The following is a 27,165-nucleotide window of genomic DNA, read 5'->3' on the forward strand; positions in this document are numbered from 1 at the left end:
TCAACACGAATCCGACCCATTTATTAAATGGGTCGGCTGTGGCAAACACGAACCTGACCCATTTATTAAATGGGTAACCCGTTTAATAAACGGGTCGGGTTTGGGTAAATGGGTTGGCGGGTCAAGTATGAGTAAACGGGTTGACAGGCAGGTTGGGTAAACGGGCAGGTTGGCGGATCTGGTTCGGGTAAACGAGTTGACCCGCCTGCCTAACCCGTTTATTAAACGGGTTGGCGGGTTGGCATGCCCCTAACACAAACCCGGCCCGTTTAATAAACGGGTTAAGCGGGTCGACCCGTTTATGACACGAATCCGTTTAAGCCAAACCTGAACCCTGCTAAGAAGCGGGTTGGCGAGTCGTATCAGATTTTGCCACCCCTAGTTTTAGCCCTTGGTGTTCATACAAGAGAGGTAGCAGGTCCCCCTCCCCCTTTGATGGATTCTCTCTATATTGGATCTTCCCCTCCAAGTAAGGCCAAGCAAGAGTGACCGTTGCTTCTCCACTTACTCACATTTGGGTGATGGACTTGGGGAGCGGGGAAAACAAAACTTCTACCGCCATTTTCGCCCGCCACCAACCTCATCAAAATTTGATTTCCAAACACCCTTCGGGAAAATTCTAGAAAAATCGAAATGAACCGTAGCGCCTTTTTTAAATTATTATTTTAAATGAAAAGACTTCCATGCCCTCATCCATTGGAAAACCTACCCGTCACACCCTAATCCTATTTACTTTACCATATCCACAAACTCATATGTTCGGCCTTTAAAAGAAACTATCAATTATGCCCATGATGCATATGATTGTTATGGGTGCCGGAGCAGATGGGTTGCAACCGAGCACAGAACTGGCTTGATGATCAGGAAGGCAGCGAGCCAACCGTGGGTCTGGATACGTCCAGAATGAAACCAAAATTCGGACCCAAACCCTTTCTTAAACTGCATGTTTGATGTTGATAAAATTGTCACCGCTTAGTCAAGCATTAAAGCCTAGATATGCACAGGAGACAGTTTTTACAAACCCGATTTGGGGAAAGTTGTGGCTTCGGAATAAATTTAAAAAAAGAAAAATCCGTTTTTGATTTGACAAAGCTTCGAGCCAGATATAAAGAATATTGATTTCTCTTAGTAGACCGCTGTTAAGGAAAATATAAAAAGAGAAGAAAGAGAAAAAACTTTTTTTCTAGAGCTTGGTTTACATGAAAAAGAAAATAAATCAATCTATTAATTTCATTCATAACTAATAAAAAATAATATAATTTATTTATTTGATGAAGTCTCTATCCAAGAGTTAAAAAAGAATAAGACGAATCCTAAAAAGAATAAAAGACTAAGAAAACTAGAAATCCAAAAAAGAGAAGCAACCACCGGTCGTTATCAAACTGAGATTGTTGAACGGATCCAAATCTTGTGGATCCTAAATCTGCTTTTAAACGAATCCGAGCCAATCCGTAACATAGGCTAAGGCGAGTCCGAGCAGGCCGAGTCTAGAGTGAAGAGTTCAGACCCTTCAGGTTGCAAGCGTTCATGTGGTTCCCGCCTGTGTCATTTCATAATTGATACGGGTACAAAAGTCAATCAATACAAATAAAAGAATTAAACAAAAAATCTAGTTATTTTGAAAAGGAGGAAAAGAAAAAGAAAAAGGAGCGGGTGAGCCATGAGGCGTTAGGGCTGAGGGGAGGCGTTGTGTGCAGACCGAAAACGTAGGCGAGTAAAAGGGAGAAAAAGAGAGGAGGGGGGAAGAGGCCTCTCTCTCTCTCTCTCTCTCTCTCTCTCTCTCTCTCTCTCCCGATTCCCACACACACATACCCGTTCCCCAAAAGGAGCGTAATATTGAAAAATGAATGCGATGCGAACGTTTTAGCTCTCGGACGGACGCGGCAACCCAGCCGTTCTTCTCCATCTCCCCACAACCCTCAACCGTCTTCTTCTTCTCATTCGTTTTCTCCTCTTTCATCCATCTTCTTTGTCGTTCGGTGTCATTTTTTGGCGGATTTAATGGTGGATAGACGACCGCAATTCAGGTATTTCTTCTCTAATCCAGTTTCCCCTCTTCTATGTTTTTCCCGTTTTTCGGTTCTGGTTTTGTTTCCTTGTTCCGCTATTTTGAACCTTTGCCTTGATGATGATGATTTAGAATTAGGGCAAAAAAGCAATCCGAACTTGCGATCTTAATTCGGATGTCTTAGAGATTACATGGGTTATGATTTGTGAATACACACAAACTGAAAACCGTAATTTGTGTTAGGTTTTCCTTGGGTTTTGTTTGATTCGATGGATTTGGAAAAAGTTAGGGCTCCCACGAGGAAGAGGGGGAGGGAGAGGGGCGGTGTTGTGGATGGGATGGGAGGGTCGGAAGAGTCTGCGTCGGTTGAGGGAAAAGGGCGGGTTGAGAGAAGGGGGAGGCGGAGGTTCGTCGGCGGATATGTGAAAAAGGAGTTTCCTGGATATGGAGTCTTCCTAGGGAAGGTGGTCTCGTTCGGTGCTGGGTTGTACATGGTTTGGTATGAGGATGGGGACTGCGAGGAACTGGATTATGATGAGCTCTGCAGGATTTCCGTCGACAAGAGTGAGTTCGATGAGAAGATGCTGAGTAGAAAGAATAGTTTGGATCAGTTGGTTTATTCAGGCAAGTTGATCCCGAATGCTACTCCTTGGAAGCGGACGAGACGGAAGGCTTTGGCTGCAAATCACGACTGGGCAGATGAAAGCTCGAGAAGTGGAGTTAGCTCCGAACCTGAATCGCTTGTTGTGGATAGGGTGGAAGAGATTGTTTCAGATGATGGAAGAACCAGTGCAAGACGCAAGCGGCAGAGAGTGATGGCCACAAAAGATGTGAAAGAGGGTTCAATGCTGGAAGACCAACTCAAGTTTTCTACGGTTGAACTGCAAAGTAGGGGTTCTACCAATCCTGAAACCAACTCATTGGTGACCCTAGAGAAGACTACACCCTCTCCCACTTCGCCTCGTGGTCCTTTGTTGTATGTTGATGATGGTAGTCGTACTTTTTCAGATGGAAGGTCTGAACATTGTCTTGATAGAGAAGCTGACTCGTATAGTGATTCTTGCGACTCCCAAGATCCTGTTCAGAGACGTGCATCACCTGCCGACAGCAGAACTATCCTTCCTCCGCCACAGCCTCTTCCTCCATCTTCATCTGATATAGATGTGCCACTGGAATCGGTGGGAGAACTCTTTTCTGTTTATAATTTCCTTCGATCATTTAGCCGCCAGTTATTTTTGAGCCCCTTTGGCTTTGATGAGTTTGTGGCGTCACTTAATTGTGGTTCTCCAAACTCCATCCTTGACGATGTTCATGTGTCTCTCCTGCGGGCTTTGAAGCGCCATCTTGAAAAGCTCTCTTCAGAAGGGGATTTGCTTGCATCAAGAATTTTGAGGTATGTCACATTTATTGCTCCTTCTCTCTAGTTTCATTTTTGTTTTGTACTTTTACAATTGAGGTGGCTATGCTTAATATATGGTTGTATCGAATCATTGAAGTCTCCGTATCATACTTGGAGTAAGTCGTTCCCTTCCATATCTTCATCTGGTTTTGATAAGCCTTGTCAACTTGATGTAATAAACCACTACCTCATGTAGAAAGTTTGTACCCAAGTTGATCAGGAACTTAAATCCTTTTTTTTTAGTTGGTGTATTTGGTTGCGTGTTGGCCAAGAACTCAGAACCTTTTTTTATTTATCTTTGGTTGTTATTACTACTAAAACATTCTTTTCAGGCACCTTGATTGGAGTCTTTTGGACGAGTTGACTTGGCCGGTTTATGTTGCTGAATATCTTATGGTATCTGGAGCTATCTCTAAAATAAACATGAAAATAACTGTTGCTGATCTTTTAGATGGGGAATATTATGCTTCACTGGTGTTCACCAAGCTCAGGATCCTGCAGACCCTCTGTGATGTTGTTATTGTATCTGCAGAGCTAAAAGCTGAGCTTGATATGCGTGAAAAGAAAGAAATATTCATGGATGATGATGTTGATCCAAGCCGTCCTAGAGAAAATGGACTTGCAGCTGCTTATCCTGAGCGAGCAAAACCCTTCTCTTCTGTTAAGTCAGATCTCCCAGGGGCCCCTGTTAACAATATTGATTCCTTTCTACCTGTTTCAAAGCCATCGTGCAATTCAAACTCTTCAGATGGTAAGGTTGAAGTTCCAGTGATTGACACAGAAAATGCTGCTAATGATGGGAATAGTGATGAATGCTGCCTTTGCGGCATGGATGGGATGCTGGTCTGCTGTGATGGATGCCCTTCTGCATACCACTCACGATGTGTTGGTATAAATAAAGTTCTCTTACCAGAAGGATCATGGTTTTGCCCAGAGTGTGTTGTGGATAAGATGGGGCCTACTTCATCCAGAATAGGGAAGGGATTAAGTGGAGCTGAGCTCTTTGGTGTTGACCCATATGGACGTGCGTTCTTTGGCACATGCAATTATCTACTAGTGTAAGGTTTCTAGATCAGTTGTCTTTTGTTCTTCTATTTCGTATTTTATTCTGGGTTTTCTTATGCTTACTCCTCTAGCGCGTGAACATGCTTATCAGTACTTTCTGAATTAAGTTTTTGTTCCTCGTGTCTTTGATCTATACTTCTGCTTAGTCCTTTTTTACCATACTCCTTCACAAACTATGAAGCAATCTGTGCCAGATGTCTCTTGAAATAGTGGCGACCATGGGATAAAATGATGTGTTATGAGAAACTGGGAGCCGCTATAGGAAGGAAGAGAGACAAAAAACCACCCCCACTCCTATCCCACCCAAACCACCACCAGTAAATAAAAAGAACAAAGGAAAATAAAGAATTGGGTAAAAAAAGGGAGAAATATTTACTGAGTGAGCTTTATCTATAATTTATATCTCTTTCCTCATACAAAATACCTTATAAGTGCCCACAAGGGCTCCACTCATCTGGTAAGGGTGACTTGTGAATGTCAACAAGTTGACAGGATGTCACAAGTTCAAAACTCATGGGTGGCATCCTTGCTGCAAGGTCGAAACTGGGTGTATTTCCCAGTGGGCAAGGGGGACCTCAAGGGTTTCACCAACCAGAGGCCAGCGAATGTGCGGTCCATGATGGGATGTTTTTTTTCCCTTGGACTATCCAAAAAAAAGGAATACCTTATAAGCCCATCCAGTTTTTCAGAAAATTGAATTTTGTGAATTGGGTTGCTTTTCAGTTTTTTATTTTCAAAGGAGCACTTGAACCATGTAATTTGTAGTTGGCACAAATGACAGACAGTGGTTATTTGTTCTTCTATGAAATGTTTAGATATCCCATATAAAAAGATGGTGCTGCTAGTGCATAAAATCTTGAGCAACTTATATAAATGAAAAACTGTTCATGCATAACTTCAGTGCATATGCTCCATTTATTTATATGAGTAAGCATTTTTTCTACCTGTTTGTTTGTTTTTCTTTTTTCCTTGTATGATGTATGGTTGAGGTGATTATGGTGTGCTCCCTGAAATTTGTATACTCGTCTGAAATTTGCTATTTATCTTTTAACTGCCCCATAAAATGGATATTGCAGGTTCGAAGATTCATCAAATCAAGAGGCAACTTCCAGATATTACAATGTGGATGATATTCCAATTGTCCTGAAAGCACTTTGTTTATCTGAGCACAATTCTTCCATATATTCTGACATTTGTAAAGGGATTTTTCAGTATTGGGGGATTTCACCTAAGGCATTATTTTTGAATTCAATAAATGATGCCCCTAACTCGGATACTGTAGCTGAAAAGGAAGATGCCAATGGAACTTCAATGCCACTTGTTGCTAAAGAAAATGATTCAGTTTTGAATAAGGTGGAGATTGATAGTTGCACAAGTGATATATCTCAAAGTCTTAATACTTGCAGGACATTATCAGATCATCAAGATGCCTGCCATGAAAGTGGGGGCTATGGTTCTCCTGCAGAGTTTTTGAGGAAGGTTGATCCTCCAGGCATTCAGCATTGTGATGGTGGGACCTGTGGGGAGCCTGTTAAGGAGGAATCAGAGGCTTCAGAAGTCAGGATGGGTGGAACATTTGGTCATTTTGCTGATGAGAATGCTATTCTGGCAGCTAATCCTTCAGGCAGTTCCATTAAGGAATATCAAAATCTCAAAATTGATCATGTGACAGTTGTTTCAATTGACTTGCCAACTGATGCTTTTCAGCAATGTAAGCAGCGGTTAGATGTGGAATCAACTACATGTGCGTCTGCAACTGTAGAGCAGCCTACTGGTACAAAAGAAAGTGATGCAAGAAATGAGAAATGTGTTACTACAGGGGGATCATATCAGAAAGTTGACTTTGTGCCGTATGCATACACAAACCAGTACACCCTTGGTGATATTGCAGCCTCTGCCGCTGCTAACTTGGCTATTATTGCTGCTGAAGATAAGAAAAACTCTAGCAATAATGCTTCTTCTGTAAATATCTCTTTACAAATGAAAGCATTCTTGGGAGCAGCAACCCACTTCTTTTGGCCAAGTTTTGAGAAGAAATCCATTGAGATTCCAAGGGAAAGATGTGGTTGGTGCATTTCATGCAAATCTTATATAAATAATAGTAATAATAGGAAAGGCTGCCTACTAAATGCAGCTGGCTTAAATTCAATGAAAGGAGTTGCCAGGGTTCTTGGCGGTGGCCTTCGCCCTGTAAAGAATAGTGTGGGTCATGTTGCTGCAATTGCTGCATATATCCTACATATTGAAGAGAGCATACGTGGCCTAATTACTGGTCCATGGTTAGTTCCAAATCATAGGAGGCAATGGCGAAAGCAAGTTGAACAGGCAACTACCTGCAAGAAACTAAAGCTGCTCTTGCTTGAGGTATGATTTCTAGTTTTATGAGATGACTTATCCTAATAATTCTTTAGTGGATCTTTGATGTGATTCCAAGGAGACCTGGATCCTAATGTACTTACCTGTCTGTGTGGAGATTAGTAAAAATAATGATATATTGGAGATAATGACTGCATTTTGCCTAAAAGTGAACATGCTTATGATCTAATATTGTATCTTATAATTGGCTTAATAATAAAAAAACATGTAAAAACCCTATAGTAAAGGAATCTGAAGCAATGCTATGGATAAGCTGATTGACACAAAAGTGGCCTTGGCTTGCCCTATATGCTTCAATGTTCATTTTTTCCTAAGTTAGTGTATATTCTAAAATCTAAACCTTCCATCCACAATGTCTTGCTGCATGATGAATTTGAAATTTTGTCTGGAAAAATAATAGGTCCCATGTATGTATGTTGTGGTCTTTCAATATATTACAGCCAAAATATTTGAATGGCTGTTTGGTTGCCGCAAAAGGGATAGACATAGGATAGATCCTAGAATTAAGTGGTGGGCACTGAAAGGAGCTAAACAAGGAATGTTTGTAGAGCAGGTAGTTAAGGAAGTTGATTGGTGTCTCGAGGAGGATTCAGAATCAATGTGGAATAAGATAGCGGGTGGTATGAGAAAAGTAGCTAAGGAGGTATTGGGTGAGTCTAAAGGCGGTGCACCACTAGGTAAGGATACATCATGGTGGAACGAGGATGTCAAATTAGCTATTAAGGTTAAAAGAGAGTGTTATAGAAATCTAAGTAAGAGTCGTGATAATGAGAATTTGGAGAAGTATATGATAGCAAAGAAGGAAGCTAAAAAAGTTGTTCGAAACGCGAGGGCTAAGGTATATAAGGAGGTTTATGACAAGTTGGATACCAAAGAAGGCGAGAAGGATATTTATAGGCTTGCAAAGATGAGAGATAGGAAATCGAAGGATTTGGGTATGGTTAGATGTATCAAAGATGAAACGCAAAGGGTTTTAGTCAAAGATGAGGAGATTAAGGAGAGATGGAAAGATTATTTTGATAAGCTATTTAATGATAGTCATGCTCAAGATCTTGGAGACTTCTCCATTCCTTTTCATGAGATAAATCGTGACTTCATGCGCAAGATTCAAAAGAAAGAAATTGCAGAGGCTTTGAAGAAAATGAAATCAAGAAGGGCAGTTGGCCCAGATGGTATACCTATCGAGGCTTGGAAATGCTTGGGAGAGAAAGGTTTAGAATGGTTGACAAATCTTTTTAACTTGATTTGGCGAACAAATAAGATGCCTAATGAGTGGAGGAAGAGTACTTTGGTGCCTTTATATAAGAATAAGGGTGATATACAAGATTGCACAAACTATCGTGGTATAAAACTCATGAGTCATACTATGAAACTTTGGGAGAGGGTGATTGAGTCTAGGTTGAGGAAGGTTGTCATGATATCGGAGAATCAATTTGGTTTTATGCCTGGAAGATCAACTATGGAAGCTATACATCTTCTTAGACAACTTATTGAAAGATATAGAGAGAGGAACAAAGATTTGCATATGGTTTTTATTGATTTAGAGAAGGCATACGATAGAGTACCTAGGGACGTTCTCTGGTGGACAATGATGAAGAAAGGTGTTTCTCTCAAGTACATTAGTATAATTAAAGATATGTATGAAGGAGTAGTAACCAATGTCCGCACTTGTGGAGGGGTGACAACCAATTTTCCGATAACGGTTGGGTTACATCAAGGATCTGCTTTAAGCCCTTTCCTATTTGCGATAGTGATGGATGAGCTTACGAGATCAATTCAAGAAAATGTACCGTGGTGTATGTTGTTTGCTGATGATATTGTTTTGATTGATGAGTCTAGAGCTGGGGTTAATGCTAAGTTAGAATTATGGAGACAGACATTGGAAGCTAGAGGTTTTAAGTTGAGTAAGAGTAAGACTGAATATATGGAATGTCGGTTTAGTAAGCAACGAAGTAGTGATGGGAGTGTAGTGAAGCTTGGTGAGCAAGATATACCGGTGAATGATTATTTCAAATATTTGGGTTCCATCATTCAAAAGTATGGAGAAATTGATGGAGATGTAAATCATAGGATAAAGGTTGGGTGGATGAAATGGAAAAGTGCTATTGGAGTGCTGTGCGATCGTAGAATGCCATTGCGGTTGAAGGGAAAGTTTTATAGGACGACTATTAGACCCGCTTTACTATATAGTACGGAATGTTGGGCTGCCAAGAGACATCATATTCAAAAAATGAGTGTAGCTGAGATGCGGATGCTTAGATGGATGTGTGGAAATACAATAAAAGATAAGATTCGGAACGAAGAGATACGTAAGAAGGTAGGTGTTGCACCCATTGAAAATAAGATGCGAGAGAATCGTTTACGGTGGTTTGGACATATTCGGCGAAGGCCTAATGATGCTCCAGTTAGAAGGTTGGAGAAATGGGAAAATATATTAGTTAAAAGAGGTCGGGGTAGGCCTAGGAAGACTTGGATGGAGATGATAGGAAAGGATATGAATGCTTTGAACCTCACCGAGGACATGGCGTTGGATAGAAATGATTGGAGGAAAAGGATTCATGTGGAAGACCCAAAATGAATTTCTTTTTTGGTTCATATCGCTGACCCCAATTGTTTTGGGATGAAGGCGTAGTTGTTGTTGTTGTTGTTGTTTGGCTGTTTGGTTGCCAGGATAAATGTCTCTTTAGGGTTCTGTCATGGCTACCCATGGTTTTAGCCAAGCTAATTCAACATGTTATAGGTAATTATATTTGCTTTTGCGCTCCATCTAGTGGTCATTTTTAACTTCTCTTTTTACTTTTGTCCATCACTAATTTGCTTGTTCTCGAAGACACATTTTGTTGCTGTGGGTGTTTCAGTTTGAGTAACAAGACTGTTATCCTTCTCTATGAAGAATACAAGTTTAGATTGTGAAGTGTGCACTTGTAACTCCATGCACCTGCATACATATTTTTTCTCAAAAAAAGACATACACATGCATGCATGCATGTATGTATAGCTGCATCCCCAGATCACTATGTACCTGTACCTGCACCCATACCTATGTGACATAGATGCATATGTGATTTGTTGAGTCTTTGTAGGATACTGCCAAACTAGGTGACTGGTTAGCAAGGATTTAAAAATACAAACTTGGTCTCTTTCCTCTCTTTTCTTGCTTGCTTGTCTTCTGTTGTTAAAACGTGATTTGTTGATAGTCATACAGGCCACTGACCATCCAGGTGATTGGTGAGCAAGGCTAACTTTAAAGTATGCAATCAGATTCTTTCCTCTGTTTCACTGCTTGTTTGTGTTGAGATGTGCCTTGAATTCCATGTTACAATCCCGACACATGTCACTTGACGAAAACCATATTGAGAAATTTTTGGAAGTCTGTGGTGGTAACTTATAGCCCCAATGGACCGATCCATTTGTAACAAGGTCCTATAAATACTCTTTTAGGGTTTTCCTGTTAAGGTAACTTATTTTGTGAGTTTGGGTGTTCTGTGCGGCTTTAGGGTTTTCTGTGACAGAGAGCCATTATCTACCTTTGTAATCCCTTTTTAACATAGTTAAAATCCCTGCTCCTCTGTCGCCCATGGACGTAGGCCTTTGGCCGAACCACGTAAATCGTGTGTCATTGTGTGTGCTTGTTTTCTTCTCTCTCTCTCTCTCTCTTTGTCATGTTTATTCCGCTGTGCAACTTTCTAACAGTTTGGCTGTTGTTAGCTTCTAAATATCTTTATCAAATGATTACCATGTATTATTTGCAGTTTGAGGAGAATATTCATCTTCTGGCATTTTGTGGTGCTTGGATCAAACAAGCAGATGCTTGGTTGTCTGAGGTTTCAGCAGCAGAAAAAGGTGTCATTTCTGTTCGACCAATTCAAAAGCATGGTACTAGTAAGAGGGGAAGGAAAAGTTCAGGAACTTCTGGAAGCACATCTGATTCTGTTGAACCCAGTTCAAATGATTTTCACTGGTGGCGAGGGAAAAAACTATCGAAGCAGATCTTCCAGAAAGGGATTTTGCCTTCTGTCACAGTAAAGAAAGCAGCTCGGCAAGGTAACTCTAGTTTTTTAAGCGGTCTCTGGCATCTATTCTTCTTTGTTTTCTGATCATCTGTTCTTTTAGCTGTTCTTTTTGAAATGATGACTCTGGCTCAATGACAGGTGGTTCTAGAAGGATCCTTGGTGTTTTTTATTCTGAAAGTTCTGAAATTCCCAGAAGAAGCCGGCGTATTGCTTGGAGATCTGCAGTAGAAATTGTAAAGAGTACTTCTCAGCTTGCTCTCCAGGTACGTATTTTTTGCGCGGCTTAATTCTGCATGTTAATACAATGCTATCAATAATAATCTTGGAAATATAACTCCTAACAGGTTAGATACCTTGATGCTCACATTAGATGGAATGATCTCTATCGACCTGAACACGTTTCTCAGGATATGAAAGGGGCACAATTGGAAGCATTTAGAAATGCAGTTATACGTGCAAAAAATGTTGTTGATAATGAAACGAGGTATGTTCTAGATTTCGGGGTTCAGAAAGATCTCCCTGCACGTGTTATGAAAAATGTTATAATAACTGATCAAGGTGAAGATGGCAAGAGCGAGTTCTGGTTTTCAGAGAATCATATCCCACTTTACCTTATTAAAGAATATGAAGAGAAGATTCCTCTGACATCTGCAAAGAAGTTGATGATGCTGTTCCATAAGCATCAGCGAAGGCAGTCAGTAATACTCCACAAAGACATCTTCTCCTATCTCATTCAGAAACTGGACATGCCCGAGAGGCCCTCTTGCGTTCAATGTCAAAAGGATGTGTTGCCAAAGTAATAATTCTTTATTATTTTTATTTTTAAAACCAGGGCAAGATCAATGTTCTGTTCTCTATTTTACCTTGAAAAAAACCTGATTGCTTTTTTTCTGGTATTCTCTGCAGGGTTGCTGTCAAATGTGGATTTTGTCAAGGTACAGGATGGAAAATCTCTGGCACATTCCTTGAGAAAGTTTTTAAGGTCCAACGGTATTAGGATGCTGATAGGATTAGTTCATAGATTTATGTAACTGGCTCTTCCTGTTTCAGGTTCTTTCCACAAAGACTGTGTAATGGTGACATCAATCATTGGGGAACAATCAAAAGCTGCATTCACTTGCTATGCATGTCACAGCAATGAACAGGATGCACAAAGTAATCTTTGTAATGATTATTCTGGAGGTGGTAAAGTTCAAGGACAGCTGAACAGTTTGAATCGTCCAAATTATCAACTCATGGGACCATATCTATATCCCTTTACTCCAGCTCCTGTGGAGAGTGTAGAACTGCATTCGGAGGTTCCCACTGCATTAAAGCCCCATCCAAAGTGCATTAATAAACGTGGGGATTCTTCAGACTATGGTCTTATATGGAAGAAAAATAAGGCCTATGAATCTGATGTGGATTTTTTGAACAAAAGCATTTTGCGGGAAGGAAACCAAAGCATTGATAGGTCAATCAGACCTATGTGCGGCCTCTGCTATAAGCCCTATAATCCAGAGCTGTTATATATCAGATGTGAATTTTGTGGAAGTACGTCTTATACTAGTTTCTCATGGCATTGGTGCCAATCTATTTTTATTATTTTCTTTAATGTTTTTTCCTCCCTGATATATGCAGAATGGTTTCATGGGGATGCTGTCAAGCTTGTGGAAGACCAGATTAATGACGTTGTAGGATTCAAATGTTGCAGATGCCGGAAGAAAGGCATGCCTAGGTGCCCCTACTCTGATGTTCAAGATACGAAGAAAGTGATGAGAACTACATGTAAAATCAAGCGAGGAAGCAACCGACAATGTTTAGCTGCACAAGAGTTGGAAAGGATGCCCAGTATAACTTTACAGGAACACATAACTGTTGATGGCACTGAAGCACAAGATGATCCTCTTCTTTTTTCTCTTGAAAAAGTTGAGCCTGTTATTGAGCAATCCATATCGGAAGTTGGATCTACATGGGACAACTCTGGACCATTATATAGAAGTCCACAAAAGCTAGCTGGCAGACGGCGTCATGTAAAAGAACAAAATGGATATCTGTATAATTCTAGTCACTCAGAGGCTCCAACATGTGAGGGAAAGTTGGAGAGCATGATGGAGACAGTATCTTCTCATCTGGCAGAGTGGCAATTTTCAGCTGCAAGCCATAGTAAGGATGGAGAAATGATGCTGGGCCTTGGTGAAGGGCTGATTGATTGTGAAAATGGTGGTCTTGACGATATGCAGTTTGAGCCTCAAACATACTTCTCATTCACAGAGTTGCTGGCATCTGAGGATGATGGGGTAGAAGATATGGTTAATATGTCTATGGATGCCATGGGAAACTGGGATACATCCAGTGCTGCTGCTTTTGGAACTAACGAAGTAGTTGCAACAGAAGGCTGCTTGCAGCCTGGCATCTCCTTGGATTCATCCTTCATGTTGGGTGGGTGTGGGATTTGTGCTGTCAGTGACCCATCACCTGACGTCTCATGCACTAACTGTAGTTTTTTAGTACACAGGGCGTGTCTACCCTATCCCATTACAGAGAACGGGTGGAAATGTGGTTCGTGTGAGAGTTAACTTGTGTTGCTTAGAATTCCCCTATATTCAACAAATTTTGTTCTACCATATTCATTTTTCTGGAGTAATAATAGTTCATAACTGAAGGATCAAAACCAATCTCAGACCTTTTGATGCTCTAGACTGAGATTCAAGTTCTGGATTCTTACTGTACAGCACTTGGGGGTAGCAGTCTTGCAAAAAAGAAAAAAATTTCAAGGGACTACAGTAGGAACTGATTTTCCTGTTTCAAGCCGCAGTGCATTTCAAGCATTGTGATACCATGGGGATACTTCTTTCTGTCGGACAGAGGAGGTAGGATTGAGCTATATACAAGAGGTGATTTTTTGGACAGGATTTCATAGTGCATAACATTGCTGGTAGATGGGATGATGTAAAAGTGTAAACCTGTAAATTAACGTGGGAAACAATAGTCATCTTTTTTCTCAAGATACTTTTAGCCATTGAAGTTTGTTTTTGCTCTTTTAACTGCTTAGTTTTCGGTTTTTGTCATTTTTCTTCCCTTGTGGTGTATCATGCGTGAACAGATTTTCTCCTTTCGTGCCATCTGGTCGTGGTGGGGGCACTGAGGCACAGCCTATGCTGGTTTCTTTCCCTCTTGTTTTTTTTTACGTTAATAATTTGAAAGGGGAACAATTCCCGTGCAGTAGGACTTGGAAACGACTTTGTCCCAGGGAGAGCTCAGATGTGCACTAGTAATAGATACTGATCGACCAGGGGTCGGCAGTTTAGACCGTATGTATTCCCTGCCTCGCCGTCGGTCTGAAGCAAGAAAAGAGGAGAGATGGTTCAACTATGAGTCTGTAAGGCACTGTCTCAACTGTGACTCTGATTGTTGCAAATCTGAACTTGTCTATAAACATAACTGAGATTGCCAGTTGCAAACTAATATGATGATTAAAGAAATCGAACGAAAAGAACAATAGCTCTCAACTATTTCATGCGGGTAAGGTTAAAAGGACAAGGGACACGCTAAAGGGACACGCTATTGTTTCTTTAAATTTTCTTTGAAAATGATATGCATCAGGACATGACAACCCTGATGTAGCCTGTGATTTTGCTCTCAATCACGAAAGATGAGACCTTTTAACCTGTGAAAGTTGGTCACAGGTTTTAGCCTATAACCAGGGGGCGGAAGAATCAACAGCCGTGACCAAAACAAATGTGCTGTTTTGTTCAGTTCATCCAAAGCTCTCTGCACCATTGAAACCCGCTTCTATTTATAATGAAATTGCAATAAAATACGATAATAGGTGTATCATCGCTTCAACCTGCATGCTTCAAGAGTTTAAAGAACAGTACAAAAAGATGATCGGATTATTCCAATGTTCATGAAATATTGGATCCAGAACTGGGTCCAATCCTGCTTACAAGTTGATTGGGGTTTCAGGTGCTGTCTGCAATTCTCATTTATTTTACTGTAGCTCCATTCCATGCATGATCGAAAGTTGAGTGTTGCCGCCACTGAATCAGCAAAGCGAAAATGATGGGATGGGAGAAGGGGAAGGTGGTGAGCGTGGTTTACAGGGGGCTGACCTACGCTCTCACTCCCCTCATCTTCCTGAACTTTGGTTTGAGGAGGCTTCGTGGCCTGGAGCATCCCACCCGCTGGACCGAACGCTTCGGCTTCCCTTCGTCGCCTCGCCCAAATGGACCCCTTATCTGGTTCCATGCCATCTCCTTGGGTAGCTGTTCTCTCTCTCTCTGGTTGTTGATGTTATCTATGTGTTGGTGGTGCCGTGTTGTTAGCAGGTGAAGGAATGTCTGCTCTTCCCGTCATCAGACATTGTGTCCAACACCATCCTCATGTCAACGCGCTGATGACCACCACCACCACTTTCGCGTTGTAAGATGACATGAACTCTTAACACGTTGCCTCTCATCAACCCATCTCTTGTCAGGGCTTTCACTCTTGTGAGTCTGATAGCATCACCCATATTGTTGTTGGTCTAACTGAGCCATTTGTGGTGATGCTCTCAATTGCGTCGCTCGTTTTACTGTAGTTCTATTGCCTGTCTTAGACTTGTAGATGTATTTGTAAAACCTCATAAACATGGTACACTGTGAGTCTTTTCGTGTAGGATAGTTCTTTACATTGATATTCTGCTTATCCATGAACAGAGTAAGCTGTCAACTATGAAAGGTTAACAGTCTGTTTGTTTGGTTCTCCTTAATCTCTTGGAAACATTTCGTTTTAATGATTTAGGATAGTTACTATAGTCCATGCTGCTAATAATTGATATTAGAAGGAAGAAATCAGTATTCTTCCGTCAAAAATATATATTCTAACCTCTTTTGGGATGTCAGTTGGGGCAATGAATATGTGACGACCTCCTGCTTTTGCAGCAATGTCATCAAGGACCGGCTCCCAGATCGTGTTATCTATCAGGTACAATTTTTGAGCTATTTGCCTTTGGCATTGATACTAGTAAAAAGTTGATTGTCTTCCATACACGCCCATTGAAACTAGTAAAAAGTTGATTGTCTTCCATACACGCCTAATGAGTTCTGCGATGCATGGATCTATAAATGTGGGTGGCATGAATGGTATCTTTAAGTTGGTTTGGTATGTTATATTTTGCAACATTCATGCCAGTATTAGTTTTTATATTCTAAATTATGCGTACAATGGAATGGTGCTTCATAACAAGGGAGGAAATACTGTCACAATGTGGAAGCTTCAAAGTTTCTCATTGCTGAGACCTCATTGAAACAAAGAATGAAGTGAAATTAAATTACTAAAGTTCTCTTTAAACTGAAAGTTGTTTCTACCTGATATTATCAGGGAATCTATGAACTTCATAATCATTTGATAAGTGGCAATTCAAAAGTTTCTCTATTATCTAATGTGCATTTGTTGGATAAATTTTGGTGAAACCCTTGATGACTTCCTTGCCAGAGATCAGTGTTTGGTGTTTCGTGCACTTCTGTAACATCAACATACATTCAATGATTTATCTCTATCCTTCACAAGCATGAAGTTTACATCCTTGTTTTTCTGTTTAAATGGCTGTTTTGCTGTTTCTGTAGAGGGGAAAATAAAAAGTAGTTTTACGTAATGTCATGATATTCTAATTGAGAGGCACCAGTGCGACGGTCAGACACACCGGTTGAGTGAGCATTAAAATCTTGTGTCATCCTATCCTTCCTGTGAAAAATACAGGCTTTTATGCAACATCATGAAAGGAAAAAACTTACAAGTTAGCCACAAATTAAAAAAAATGAAGTATATCTTTTAGTAGTATCAGACAATATGATCTAAATTTTATATAAGGGTGTCAGCAGAGCTAGGAGTTCAACATAGTATCCCATAGAAAAAGGTTGCTTACAGATGGAACATTTAGGGAGGGGAAATTGAGGTGCAGCCCATTTATATGCAACCATATATGCTCATGTCATGATATATTCTGCAATATGGAACACACAAGTATGCTGTAATCAAAGTCTATACGTGCATTGTGGATTCTGTTATGATGTCAGAGGGCCACGATAACCACTCATGGCAGTGATGTGCAGACAAGTGGTGCATAATGGGCTGCATACTGTATACCTTTGCTGTTTCTGGAGTTAAGTGGATTGCCTCCATGTTTATGTACGTTAGCACTAATGGGCAACCATGTGTGCTCTAGCCTGTTTGTGAACGAGTTCGAGTTTTGTTTGTCATCTTCATGCCTTTCTTAATTTCTTTTGAAGACACTTTTTATTCATATCAGGCTAATAAAAAATTCTACCATATATGAAGCTATTTAAGTTGTGCGGGCAATTGTGCTTTGCCAGTGTTCGAGATTTTCAGGACTCTCTGCTGAAGTTTTTAGTTTTGATACGACAAAGTGCTATGGAAAACTGATATATCCAAATATAGTTACAAATGATTCTTTTGGTAAGTTTTTCTTCCTCTTCCTCATGTATCACCTTGAATTAGAAAAGCGTACTATATGATCATTGAACTTTATTACGGAATATTATTTCATGCGTTTCTGAAGGCAACTAATTTATCACACACTGCAAGTGTAACTCTTGATTCCCCTAGTGTTTTTCTCAACTCTTGTTATTCTCAATCTGCTAGAACCTGTGATGTACTTCTTTGCTGTTCGTGGATGTATAATTTTGCTTTTGCAGTTTACACCATCCATCCTTCAAATTGAGTTTGTTTGACACTTCGACTCTGTATATCATGAGTATTTAGTAGCTTGAAGGGCAAAACAGGTTCAACTACTCATAGATCTTGGTCTTTCTTTTATTATTTGAGTTTTATTTATTTGAAATGATTCTACCTTCTCCCAAAAAATTACTTGGAAAGTTGGAATGATTCTACCATCAGTTAATACAAAGTTTTGCACATTACCCTTCCACATCCTGTTCTGTAGCCTTCTATTCAAAATGACCTTGTGGGTGTGTTGGGTTTTCTATACATAGTTTACTCAAACTTTGGTTGCCTAACGTGTTGCAGTATGCTCCTCTTGACATTCCTACTGCTGTAGATGCTTTCCTTGATTTCTGGAATCCTGATGCAGCGTTTTCAATGGAAAATGAGCTTTGGCCAAATCTTTATCTTGGCTACTTCTAGAAAAAAGGTCAGTTATCTTTGTGAATCCAGATGGTTTCAGTTGTTTTGGACATTTAATCATTGATGGTGAAAACTAATTGCACCACATAGAAGAACAATTTACTGGAAATGCTTCCTGTGATCTGTGTTCCTGTTTCCAAATTGATATGGCTTTTATGTTTCCTAAAATTTCTTGTGGAATTACACTATCATAACAATATATAGAAGGCACATAATCTCCTCTTGATGCCAAAGAGAAGGGGTAAAAATGTTAAGCACCATCACTTAACATATGAAATATCTTAACTTTGTTGGTGGAGTTGGTTATTCATGTTTGATGGATGACAAATTTGAGGGAGAATCAGTACATGCTCCAGAAACATAGATTGTAGGTTCTAGATCTCATAACTTATTGTGTACTTATGTGGTAGTTTCTGGATAGGCAAACCTGCAAGCACTTAATTTATTAGTGCAGCCAACAAGGTGGGAATACTTCAACTTCCAAGGAGATACCTTCAAACTTTTTTTTCACTGTATGTCCGACCTAGAGCAACTGCAACTCCTTTGAGTAAAGGTGGTCCTAGATATATAAACAGAAAATTTCCTTTAAGACAAAGAAATCTTTAAAAAGAGCTAAAGGCAAGAAACAAGACTTGCTTGCATTAATTTTAAGGCTAGAAGGTTTTCTAGATATCTTCGTGGTGGTCCATTGTGTTCCCAATCTAGATCCTTTCTTAAATACATTTGCACGCCAGTAGATTAATATTGTATGTTACAACATGAGAAATCGAACAATGCTTTTGATTTTTACTAGGAAGACATTTTATGGTATAAGAATAACTTTCTGGTGAAAAATGAGTCGTCCACCTCTCTTTGGTTGAATAAAGGGGAAACCGACCTTTGGTATCTACTGAAAGCATGATTTTGGGATAAAAAGTAGAAGAAATGTTCTTCTCTTATATCGTGGAAAACAACAAGAAAGACTCCAAGTTTCTTTCCTTTTTTTTTCAAAGTAGAAAGGAAGGTGATATTTATTTTAACAATTGTTCTAAAACTTTGCCACCTAGCTACATCAGCTTAAATACCACAGTGGAGTGAAGATTTATTATAAATATTAACTCTTACTACTTTGATCTCTCTTTTACATTTTTTTCCTCTTTTAAATGTCATTGCCTGTATAACTTAGTATAGTGATGCAGCATGACAATCAGATTGCCACACTTTTATATAATAAAACTGGTTTTTAGAATATCATTAAGGCTTTTTTGTTGGAATCGTTTTGTGCTTTTCTTGTTGCCTGATGTCCGTAATTTTGCCCTTTCTGTTTAAAAGCATTATGACCTTAAAAATGTGAAAAATAAGATCATATAAGAGCTTTTGTGTTTAAATTCTTAGCAACTTTCCTTTTGATTTCATAAGTTAGCTTCTCATCCTTATATTGATTTGGCCTATGTTTTACCTTCATTGAGTTTGTTCCAGATTGCATTGGCATTGTTGAATGCACACGTCTATCAAATCCTTCAAACTATGGTCACAACTTATCGTGAAGCCATTGATTTCATCAATGTTGTCTAGATTTTCATTGATTGCACCACTAGTAAGTTTCCAATAAAGCATTGTGATATTCTTCTTTATTTTTATTGTATATTGATTTATATCTGTCTTAAGAGTACAGATGAGGCAATCCAGTTCCAACTGCTTGGAGCACCACCATTTATCATCAATTTTGCTGGTGATTTGAAATATGGTATGCTCATCTTTTAGTGCTGCATAATATTCTTATTGGATAGAAATGATTGGAGGAGAAGGATTCATGTGGAAGACCCAGAATGATTTTCTTTGTTGGTTCATATCGCCGACCCCGATTATTTTGGGATGAAGGCATAGTTGTTGTTGTTGTTGTATAATATTCTTATTGGAGTTGGGAGAAGTATATGAAATTATCTTAGTATTATTTCCTCTTTTACCTAAATGTCACTTTGAGACTCCAACATGTTACAGTCTGATTTGGTTCCAATTAAATGTTTATCAAATTAAGTGAAAGTGTACAACTGGTTCATGCAAGAGAAGTGGTCTGGAGGTGAAGATGGTGACATTCACTCTCTTAGAGAAAGAAGAGATCATCACCCTATATGTTCAATAAAAGTAAGTTCCCTATGGTTCTTCTTTCAGAAGCCATAACACAACACCATAAATGACTAAATTGTGATATAATAAGATGATATTGCATTCTCTCGATAACTTTAAATTTGTCAAAAATGGAGGCACTAAGAGTTTGCTAACATGTTTCCTGAAAATGAGGAAATCAGTGAGATTATGAATAGCCTCTGATAAAAGAAACAGAAGAAATGCTGGGTTAGGAAAGACGACAAGCTGAATTTGCCATTGATCAAAAGTTAAAATCAACCTCAGATTACAAACTTAGGCAAATTAAAAGCAATATCAATGAGAAAAATCTAGACTAAGAAGCTTTGCTGTTGTTTTGCTATGGCTTCATATTCCAGCTGAGTATATGATTGGTCAGTTCTTTTTGGGTACATGTGGGCCTCCATGGAAGTTGTTAGGGAGTGTAAGGCCTCCATGGAAGTTGTTAGGGAGTGTAGGTGCACACTGAATTTCGCCTGACCAGGCCCAATACAACTGGGAAAACTGTGCTCTGATTGAGCTTGACATGTGTTTTGTTGGACGTGCCTAGGCCTCAAGTATGTAGCATAAAGATGGGCATGGCATAAGTGCAATAGTTAACATACATGCAGCAATACAGCAATTTTAACACATTTATATATTTAACTACTTAAATATTGTGCAACTCTATACAAGTGCTTATGACTCCATATCTGTTGTTAACAAATCAAGATTCAGTATCATTAAAGAAATACAAATGTACTGTCATTGACAAATTATAAAAAGGAAAACAGCAACTAAATGAATCAAGACCATAAATAAAATGAGTGGTGTTAAGAGGCATTGACTGTGTCCATGAAGCGTTGGGTATTTGTCTGTGCTCTGTTGATACAAGGTACATGCTGAGCGGATGTGTCCATCTGAAATATCCTAGGTCTGGTTAATTTAGCTGAGGTTCATAGTCCCAGCGTCAAGCATATTTGTGTTAAGCTATGTCACATAGGTGCGTGTGCGGGTGCAACGATGCAGTACTTTAAAAAAACTTGGGTGCGGGGGAGCGGGAGGGCATATATATATAATTTTTAACAATTAACAATAACACTAATGAAATAAAAAACAATTATCATAATATCATTAAATCAATTCATCATGCATGCAATAAATCAAATTAACAATCTACAATTCTATTCTTGTCATAAAAATTAACACCACAATTAAATCAACCTAAATATATTATAGAAACAATCCAAGTAAAACAGAAAAGAAGTAAATTATACAATATACTAATAAAAGAAACAAACAATGCATAATTACATACCAAAAGTATATCCTACATAATGTATATGACGATGAGGTAATGAATCCTAATAATTTTTTGTTTCATCGTCAAATGCATCATAAGAAGGAAGACTAGGCTCAGATAAGTCCATGTTTGTAATGTTGAAATCATGTTCTCCTTCTAAGTCACACTTTTGTGGCTTTACATCCCAAAATTTGAACGATCTTTGTCTGCATTACGAACTCAATTTGAAAATATTAAATACACGTATATTTAAATGAAGAAACTAATAAATAGTCAAATAACTAAGAGAGTAATTAGTACCTGTATTCATCATTGGTTTGCAAAAGTAGTCGAAGATTAGAATGAACATATACTAAATCCTCTGCATGCTTGTTGGTGAGTTTGTTTCTCTTCATGTTGTGGATTTGAGAATATGTACTCCAATTTCTTTCACAACAGGATGAACTAGCAGGTTGGGATAACAATCTCAATGCAAGACGTTGGAGAAGAGGTGTTTTTGATCTATATATTGACAATCATGTGATAGGATCTATATTCTCCTCCTTTCACGCTATTAATGCATGTCCATATAATCTTGAAGATGAAAATTTTTTAAACTCTTGTTAGACTTGATTTAGAATATGTGATTCTCGATAAAGTCTTGCCATACATATGTTTCTATGCCTTGATAACTTTGGGTTTAAATTTGGAGGGACATGAACAACACCACCTTTCTACCACTTCTTTGCATAATATTTGGAATTGAGAGAATTTGCTATGCAATACAAATGAGTGTTGCTCTTATCTTATCTTCTGAATAAAATTGAATGAATATAATTAAAAAATTGTGAATCATCAAATGCAGGATTTTTTTCCTCGTGCTTGAAAACTACAACTTGTATTTTTTCAATCATATTATTCCACATTTCATAAACTTTGTGAAACATGGGCTCATCCTTATCAACTTCTCTCAACATTTCCCAAATAGGTCGCGTAAGCTGAAGAAAGTATACGATTCTATCTCCAAACTCATCATCAACAATGTATTTCTTAATTACTTGAGCCTTGACAACATCATCAGTATGATAGAATGTCCAATTTTCATCAATCACCATGTTAACCAAAGCATTTCGCTTCCTTAATCATTTTCACCATTACAATGATGGACGCAAAACGTATTTTAACAACCTTCAACAATTTCAGATCAGAATGCCTGTTAAATATAGCGTTAGTATGATAGTGGTTGATAACAAAATTCTTAATGCTTTTGGCATTTTTCTCTAATTCCTCAATCTATGAACATAGAGCATATGCTGGTGAATTTTCTTCTTCTTTGGGGTTGCAGATGCTTCTGAGGGCTAGATTTAAGCTGTGTGCTACATAGGAGTTCAAAAAATATGAGGATACTCACTCTTCAAACTCAATGTTGCACTTTTACAAACTAGAGCGTTGTCTGTGATGATTTGCACTATTTTATGATCACCTACTTCTTTTATTACTTCTATAAACAACTCTTTCAAATACTCAACATTTTTATATTGCCTAGATGCATCAACTGCTTTCAAAAATACTGGGCTACTAAGCGAAAAAACAATGAAATTAATCAGTGAATGCCTTTGAATATCTGTCCACCCATTAGAAACAATGAAAACTCCATTTTGTTCTCATGATTTTTTTTATTATCTAGCGATCTCTCAACATTTGCTCTCTCTTATGTAAGAATTATCGTTCGTAGTTTTTTTGAGCTTGGAAGTACATAGCCACTCAAGTTACAATTTGCCAGTAAAGTAATTAATGTTAAAATATGTAATCTCATATATTGTAATCTCGTATGTAATCTCATAGGCACATGGCCTCATGTATTTTTCTTTTCTTTTAGTTAGTATTTAGTTTAGTTCTTTCTAGTTGAAATATAACTAGAAAGAACTAAATCGGTCTCCTTTTAGGACATTTAGAGCCTCCCCTTTTTGACTAGTCAAAAAGTACATTTTTGACTAGTCAAAAAGGTGCACCCCCATGGGAGCCGTTGGACTCCCTACGACTCTAATAGAGCCGTTGGGAGTCCAATGACTCCCTTAAGGCTCTTCTCCTCCCTATATATATCCCTCCTATTTCCCCTTGTATTGTATTTTTCTTGTATGGGATTTTATCCCACTCTATTAAACTTATTTATTTTATATTTTTATACCCTTGTTGGGTTGTATTTGTTTGTGAGTTATCTTTGTGAACCATAGAGGTTCTTGTGGTGTATTTGTGAGAACTTGTTGAGAGATATCTTTTGTGGTGTATTTTCACTTTGTTACATGGTATCAAAGCCGTTGGTAGACGTGCATTGGGAAGCATGCCATTCAAGTTTTTTTTCAAGAAAGTGAAGGTTCTTTGAAGAATTGATTGTGTGTGGCCATGAAAAGCTTGGAAGGCTACCTATTCTTGTTCCTTGTGGTAAAAGTATTACCTTTCTTACTTGTTTTTCTTCTTCCCCTCTCTTTCTCAAGATCGTAAAATGGATGACAATGATAATGTCACCATTAAGCTCATAAAACTCAACGATTCAAATTATGTAACATGGGCTTCTATCATGAAACATCTCATTTGGGGAAAAGGTTTATGGGGCTTAGTTGATGGAACCGATGAGGAACCTCAACTAACTCTCACTAAAGAAGGAGGTAAAGAAGTACCTCTTTCGGAGGTAGAAAAAATTAAGGCTATTTCCATGTATGAAAAAAATAGGAAAGAATGGAGAATGGGTTACGCCAAGATCATGTCTTGGCTAATCTCTAGTGTGGATATAAAGAAGTGTTCAAACCTCGCAAAATTTGAACACACCAATGATGCATGAGAGCAGAGTTATCAGTCGAGGAAGCGGGAGCGGGAAGCGAGGCACTTTCAAAAATTTAGGAAGCGGGGAAGCGTGGGACCACTTAGAAGAAAATTCTGAACCGTCTCGGAAGCGACCTAGGAAGCGAATCGGAAGCGAGGGGGAAGCGAAAAAATTGGGGGAAGCGTGGGGGAAGCGCGCTTCCCATAAAAGGGGGACGCTTTCCCTCACGCTTCGGAAGTGCGACGTTTCACGCTTCCGAAGCGCGCTTCCCCTTTTACCTAGGCGCTTCCAGTAACTCTGCATGAGAGTACCTTAAGATAATGTATTCTCTTAAAGATATTGCTCACATTTGTAATTTGCAAGAAAAAATTTGGAATATGGTTCAGGGGGAGAAAAGTATTAGAGAGTACTATAATAGCTTATCCGAGTTATGGGAAGAGTTGGCTCTTCTTGAACCAAAGTGACATTGTCTACAAGATATTGAGCTTCGCCAAAATCAAGTAAATGCGGTGCATTTCTTTCAATTTATTAATAGGTTGAGACCCGAATTTGAAACAACCAAGTTTGATCTTCTACATAGGGGAAAGGTTCCCTCTATTGAAGAGCTAAGTATGAAAGAAAATAGACTCAAGAAACGAGTCACCAAGAGTGATGATGATACAATTCTAGCTGTATCAAGATCCGACAATCACATTCACACATACAAACCACCACATATTGGGAGGACAAATAATGAAAGGCAAGGAGGCGATTTTGAAAGAAGAAAAGTTATTTGTTATTACTGTCATGAACCAGAACACGTTAAAACTTACTATCTAAAGTTGAAAAAACCTTATGAGAAGAAGGTAGCTACTCTGGAATTAACGAGAGAATCCAATGAGACATCGATTGGAAATATGTCTCTAACTCAATCAACTGGTGGAGGCTCTACAACCTCTCCTTAAAGGAACTTCTTCCTCTGCTGGAGCTGTTGTTTCTTCTGTTGGCATCTCCGATCCAGGTAAACTCCTATGACTTCTTGACTTTGGTGCTTCTTTTCACATGACATCAAATTTAAAATTACTATCACACTGTTATAACTCAAGTGGATTGAATGTTTTGACTGCGGATGGATCAACCCTTAAGATAAAAGGAATAGAGAATTTCGAAAATAGCTCTCAAAACTCAAAAGGCTTTTGTGCTCCAAAAATTAGATATATTCCTAAGCTTAATCTAAACCTCTTATCTGTCTCACAATTAACTGATCATGGGTGTAATGTTTCCTTCTCTTCTCATGATTGTCAAGTACAAGATCACCAGTCAGGGAAGCTGATTGGGGAAGACCATAGAGAAGCAGGATTGTATTACATGGACTTTTTGGAATTACCCAAGAAAACATTATGCCCCAATGTTCAAAAATTGGGCATCGATCTTTTACACCAAAGATTTAGTAATCCTTGTATATCCAAGCTTCAGTATTTTTCCAAACATGGAAAATTTTTGTAATTTTGAAACTTTCACTTGTGAAAAATGTCTTCTTGGAAAAATGAAACGACTACCATTTCAAGAAAAAAACTTTTGTTTCTACTCGACCACTCGAATTAATACATTCTGATGTTTGGGGTCCTGCACTGATTATTTCAAAAGGTGGTTTTCTATATTATGTCATTTTTGTAGATGATTTTACTTGATATACCTGGATTTACTTCGTTAAACACAAGTCTGAAGTGTTCTCATTTTTTCAAATATTTCATAATATGGTCAAAAATCAATTTAAAAATGATTTTCAATATTTCGCACTGATTCAGGGGAAGAATATTTGTCTACTGAATTTAAAGAATATTTGAACTTACATGGAATTTCACACCAAAAATCTTGCTCCTATACCCCTCAACAAAATGGGTTAGCCGAGAGAAAACACATACATATTATAGAAACAACTAGAACGTTACTTATTACACATCAAGTTCCTAAGGTTTTTTGGGCCGAAGCAATTTTGTCTGCTGTTTATCTTATTAATAGAATGCCCTCATTCTCGATAAACAATATTTCTCTCACTGAAAAGCTTTTCAAACAAACTTCTGATTATTCTAGATTGAGGGTATTTAGGTGCAAATGCTTTGTTTTTACAGATAGGAATGATAAATTCTCTCCCCGAGCTGTCTCCTGTGCATTTTTAGGATATGCAAGTCATAAAAAAGGATACAGGTGTTTTGATCCTAAAAACAACAAGTTATATGTCTCAAGGAATGTATCCTTTCTAGAAAATGAAAGTTTTTTTTAAAACAAAAACTCTACTGAAATAGATGAATATTCCTTCTTGTTGGATCTAGTTCCAAGAGATAGTGAAAGATAAATTAATATGGATGATCAGACGGATGTGACTTATTCTGATCCTGTTAGCAACAATCAGGATTGCATTCAATACTTCTAGACGAGGAAACTTAGAAAGACAACGCGCTCTGGATAAATACATAAGGAAACAAGAACCTGTGACTTTATCTAGGAAATCCACTAGGATCTCGAGGGTTCCTGAAAAGTTTGTGTCATATGAGTCTTTTTCACCAAAACATCAAGCCTTTATTGCCTTAATTCATTCTTATGAAGAACCTCCTAGTTATGAGATAGCCAAGATTAAACCAGAATGGGTCAAGGCTATGAAAGTCAAATTAGAAGCCTTAGAAAAGGCAAATACTTGGTCCATTCAAGACCATCCTCCAAACAACAAGAAACCTATTGGGTGTCACTGGGTGTACAAGGTGAAAACTAAGAGTGATGGCACTCTTGAAAGATTCAAGGCTAGATTGGTAGCAAAATGATACGCTCAAGAGTATGAAATAGACTATGAAGAGACCTTTGCTCCAGTCGCTAGAATGACCACTGTTAGAATTTTAATAGCGCTTGCATAAATAAAAGGATGACATATTTATCAAATGGATATCAAAAATGCTTTTCTAAATGAAAATTTAGCTAAAGAAGTATATATGGACCCAC

The 27,165-nt window shown here is 38.5% G+C and overlaps 2 protein-coding genes across 3 annotated transcripts in view; both read left to right on the top strand.

The window, feature by feature from the left end:
• Positions 1-1,692: 1,692 nt before the first annotated feature.
• Positions 1,693-13,911, top strand: LOC149848468 (DDT domain-containing protein PTM-like). 2 transcript variants are annotated; one of them, XM_089995610.1, is made up of 10 exons: positions 1,693-2,027; positions 2,141-3,401; positions 3,740-4,465; positions 5,549-6,836; positions 10,601-10,892; positions 11,000-11,124; positions 11,206-11,657; positions 11,768-11,796; positions 11,912-12,394; positions 12,482-13,911. In XM_089995610.1, the coding sequence occupies exons 2-10, from the start codon at positions 2,278-2,280 to the stop codon at positions 13,417-13,419; spliced, it is 5,457 nt and encodes a 1,818-aa protein (XP_089851736.1). In that variant the 5' UTR covers positions 1,693-2,027; positions 2,141-2,277; the 3' UTR covers positions 13,420-13,911. The 2 variants fall into 2 exon arrangements, with proteins under 2 accessions (XP_089851736.1, XP_089851744.1); XM_089995618.1 differs by having other exon boundaries at positions 2,252-3,401.
• A 991-nt stretch (positions 13,912-14,902) lies between these two features.
• The window catches only part of LOC149848469 (putative 3-deoxy-D-manno-octulosonic acid transferase, mitochondrial), a 39,135-nt gene continuing 26,872 nt past the window's right edge, over positions 14,903-27,165 (top strand). Inside the window, exons 1-4 of the mRNA XM_090004413.1 lie at positions 14,903-15,104; positions 15,172-15,265; positions 15,766-15,808; positions 17,870-17,975. Coding sequence (XP_089860539.1) covers positions 14,903-15,104; positions 15,172-15,265; positions 15,766-15,808; positions 17,870-17,975 — 445 coding nt within the window. The remainder of the gene's footprint in view (positions 15,105-15,171; positions 15,266-15,765; positions 15,809-17,869; positions 17,976-27,165) is intronic.

This window comes from Nuphar pumila, chromosome 1, assembly GCF_984573655.1.
Source record: "Nuphar pumila chromosome 1, dmNupPumi1.hap1.1, whole genome shotgun sequence".
In the NCBI taxonomy this organism is placed as follows: Eukaryota; Viridiplantae; Streptophyta; class Magnoliopsida; order Nymphaeales; family Nymphaeaceae; genus Nuphar; species Nuphar pumila.

What these genes read in the sequence shown, in the direction of transcription:
- LOC149848468 (XM_089995610.1), top strand. Translation starts at nt 2,278, where the DNA reads ATGGATTTGGAAAAAGTTAGGGCTCCCACGAGGAAGAGGGGGAGGGAG. An exon ending in AAAGAAAGCAGCTCGGCAAG is followed by an intron (nt 10,893 to 10,999) that starts GTAACTCTAGTT and finishes GCTCAATGACAG; the next exon opens with GTGGTTCTAGAAGGATCCTT. An exon ending in CAGATGTGAATTTTGTGGAA is followed by an intron (nt 12,395 to 12,481) that starts GTACGTCTTATA and finishes TGATATATGCAG; the next exon opens with AATGGTTTCATGGGGATGCT.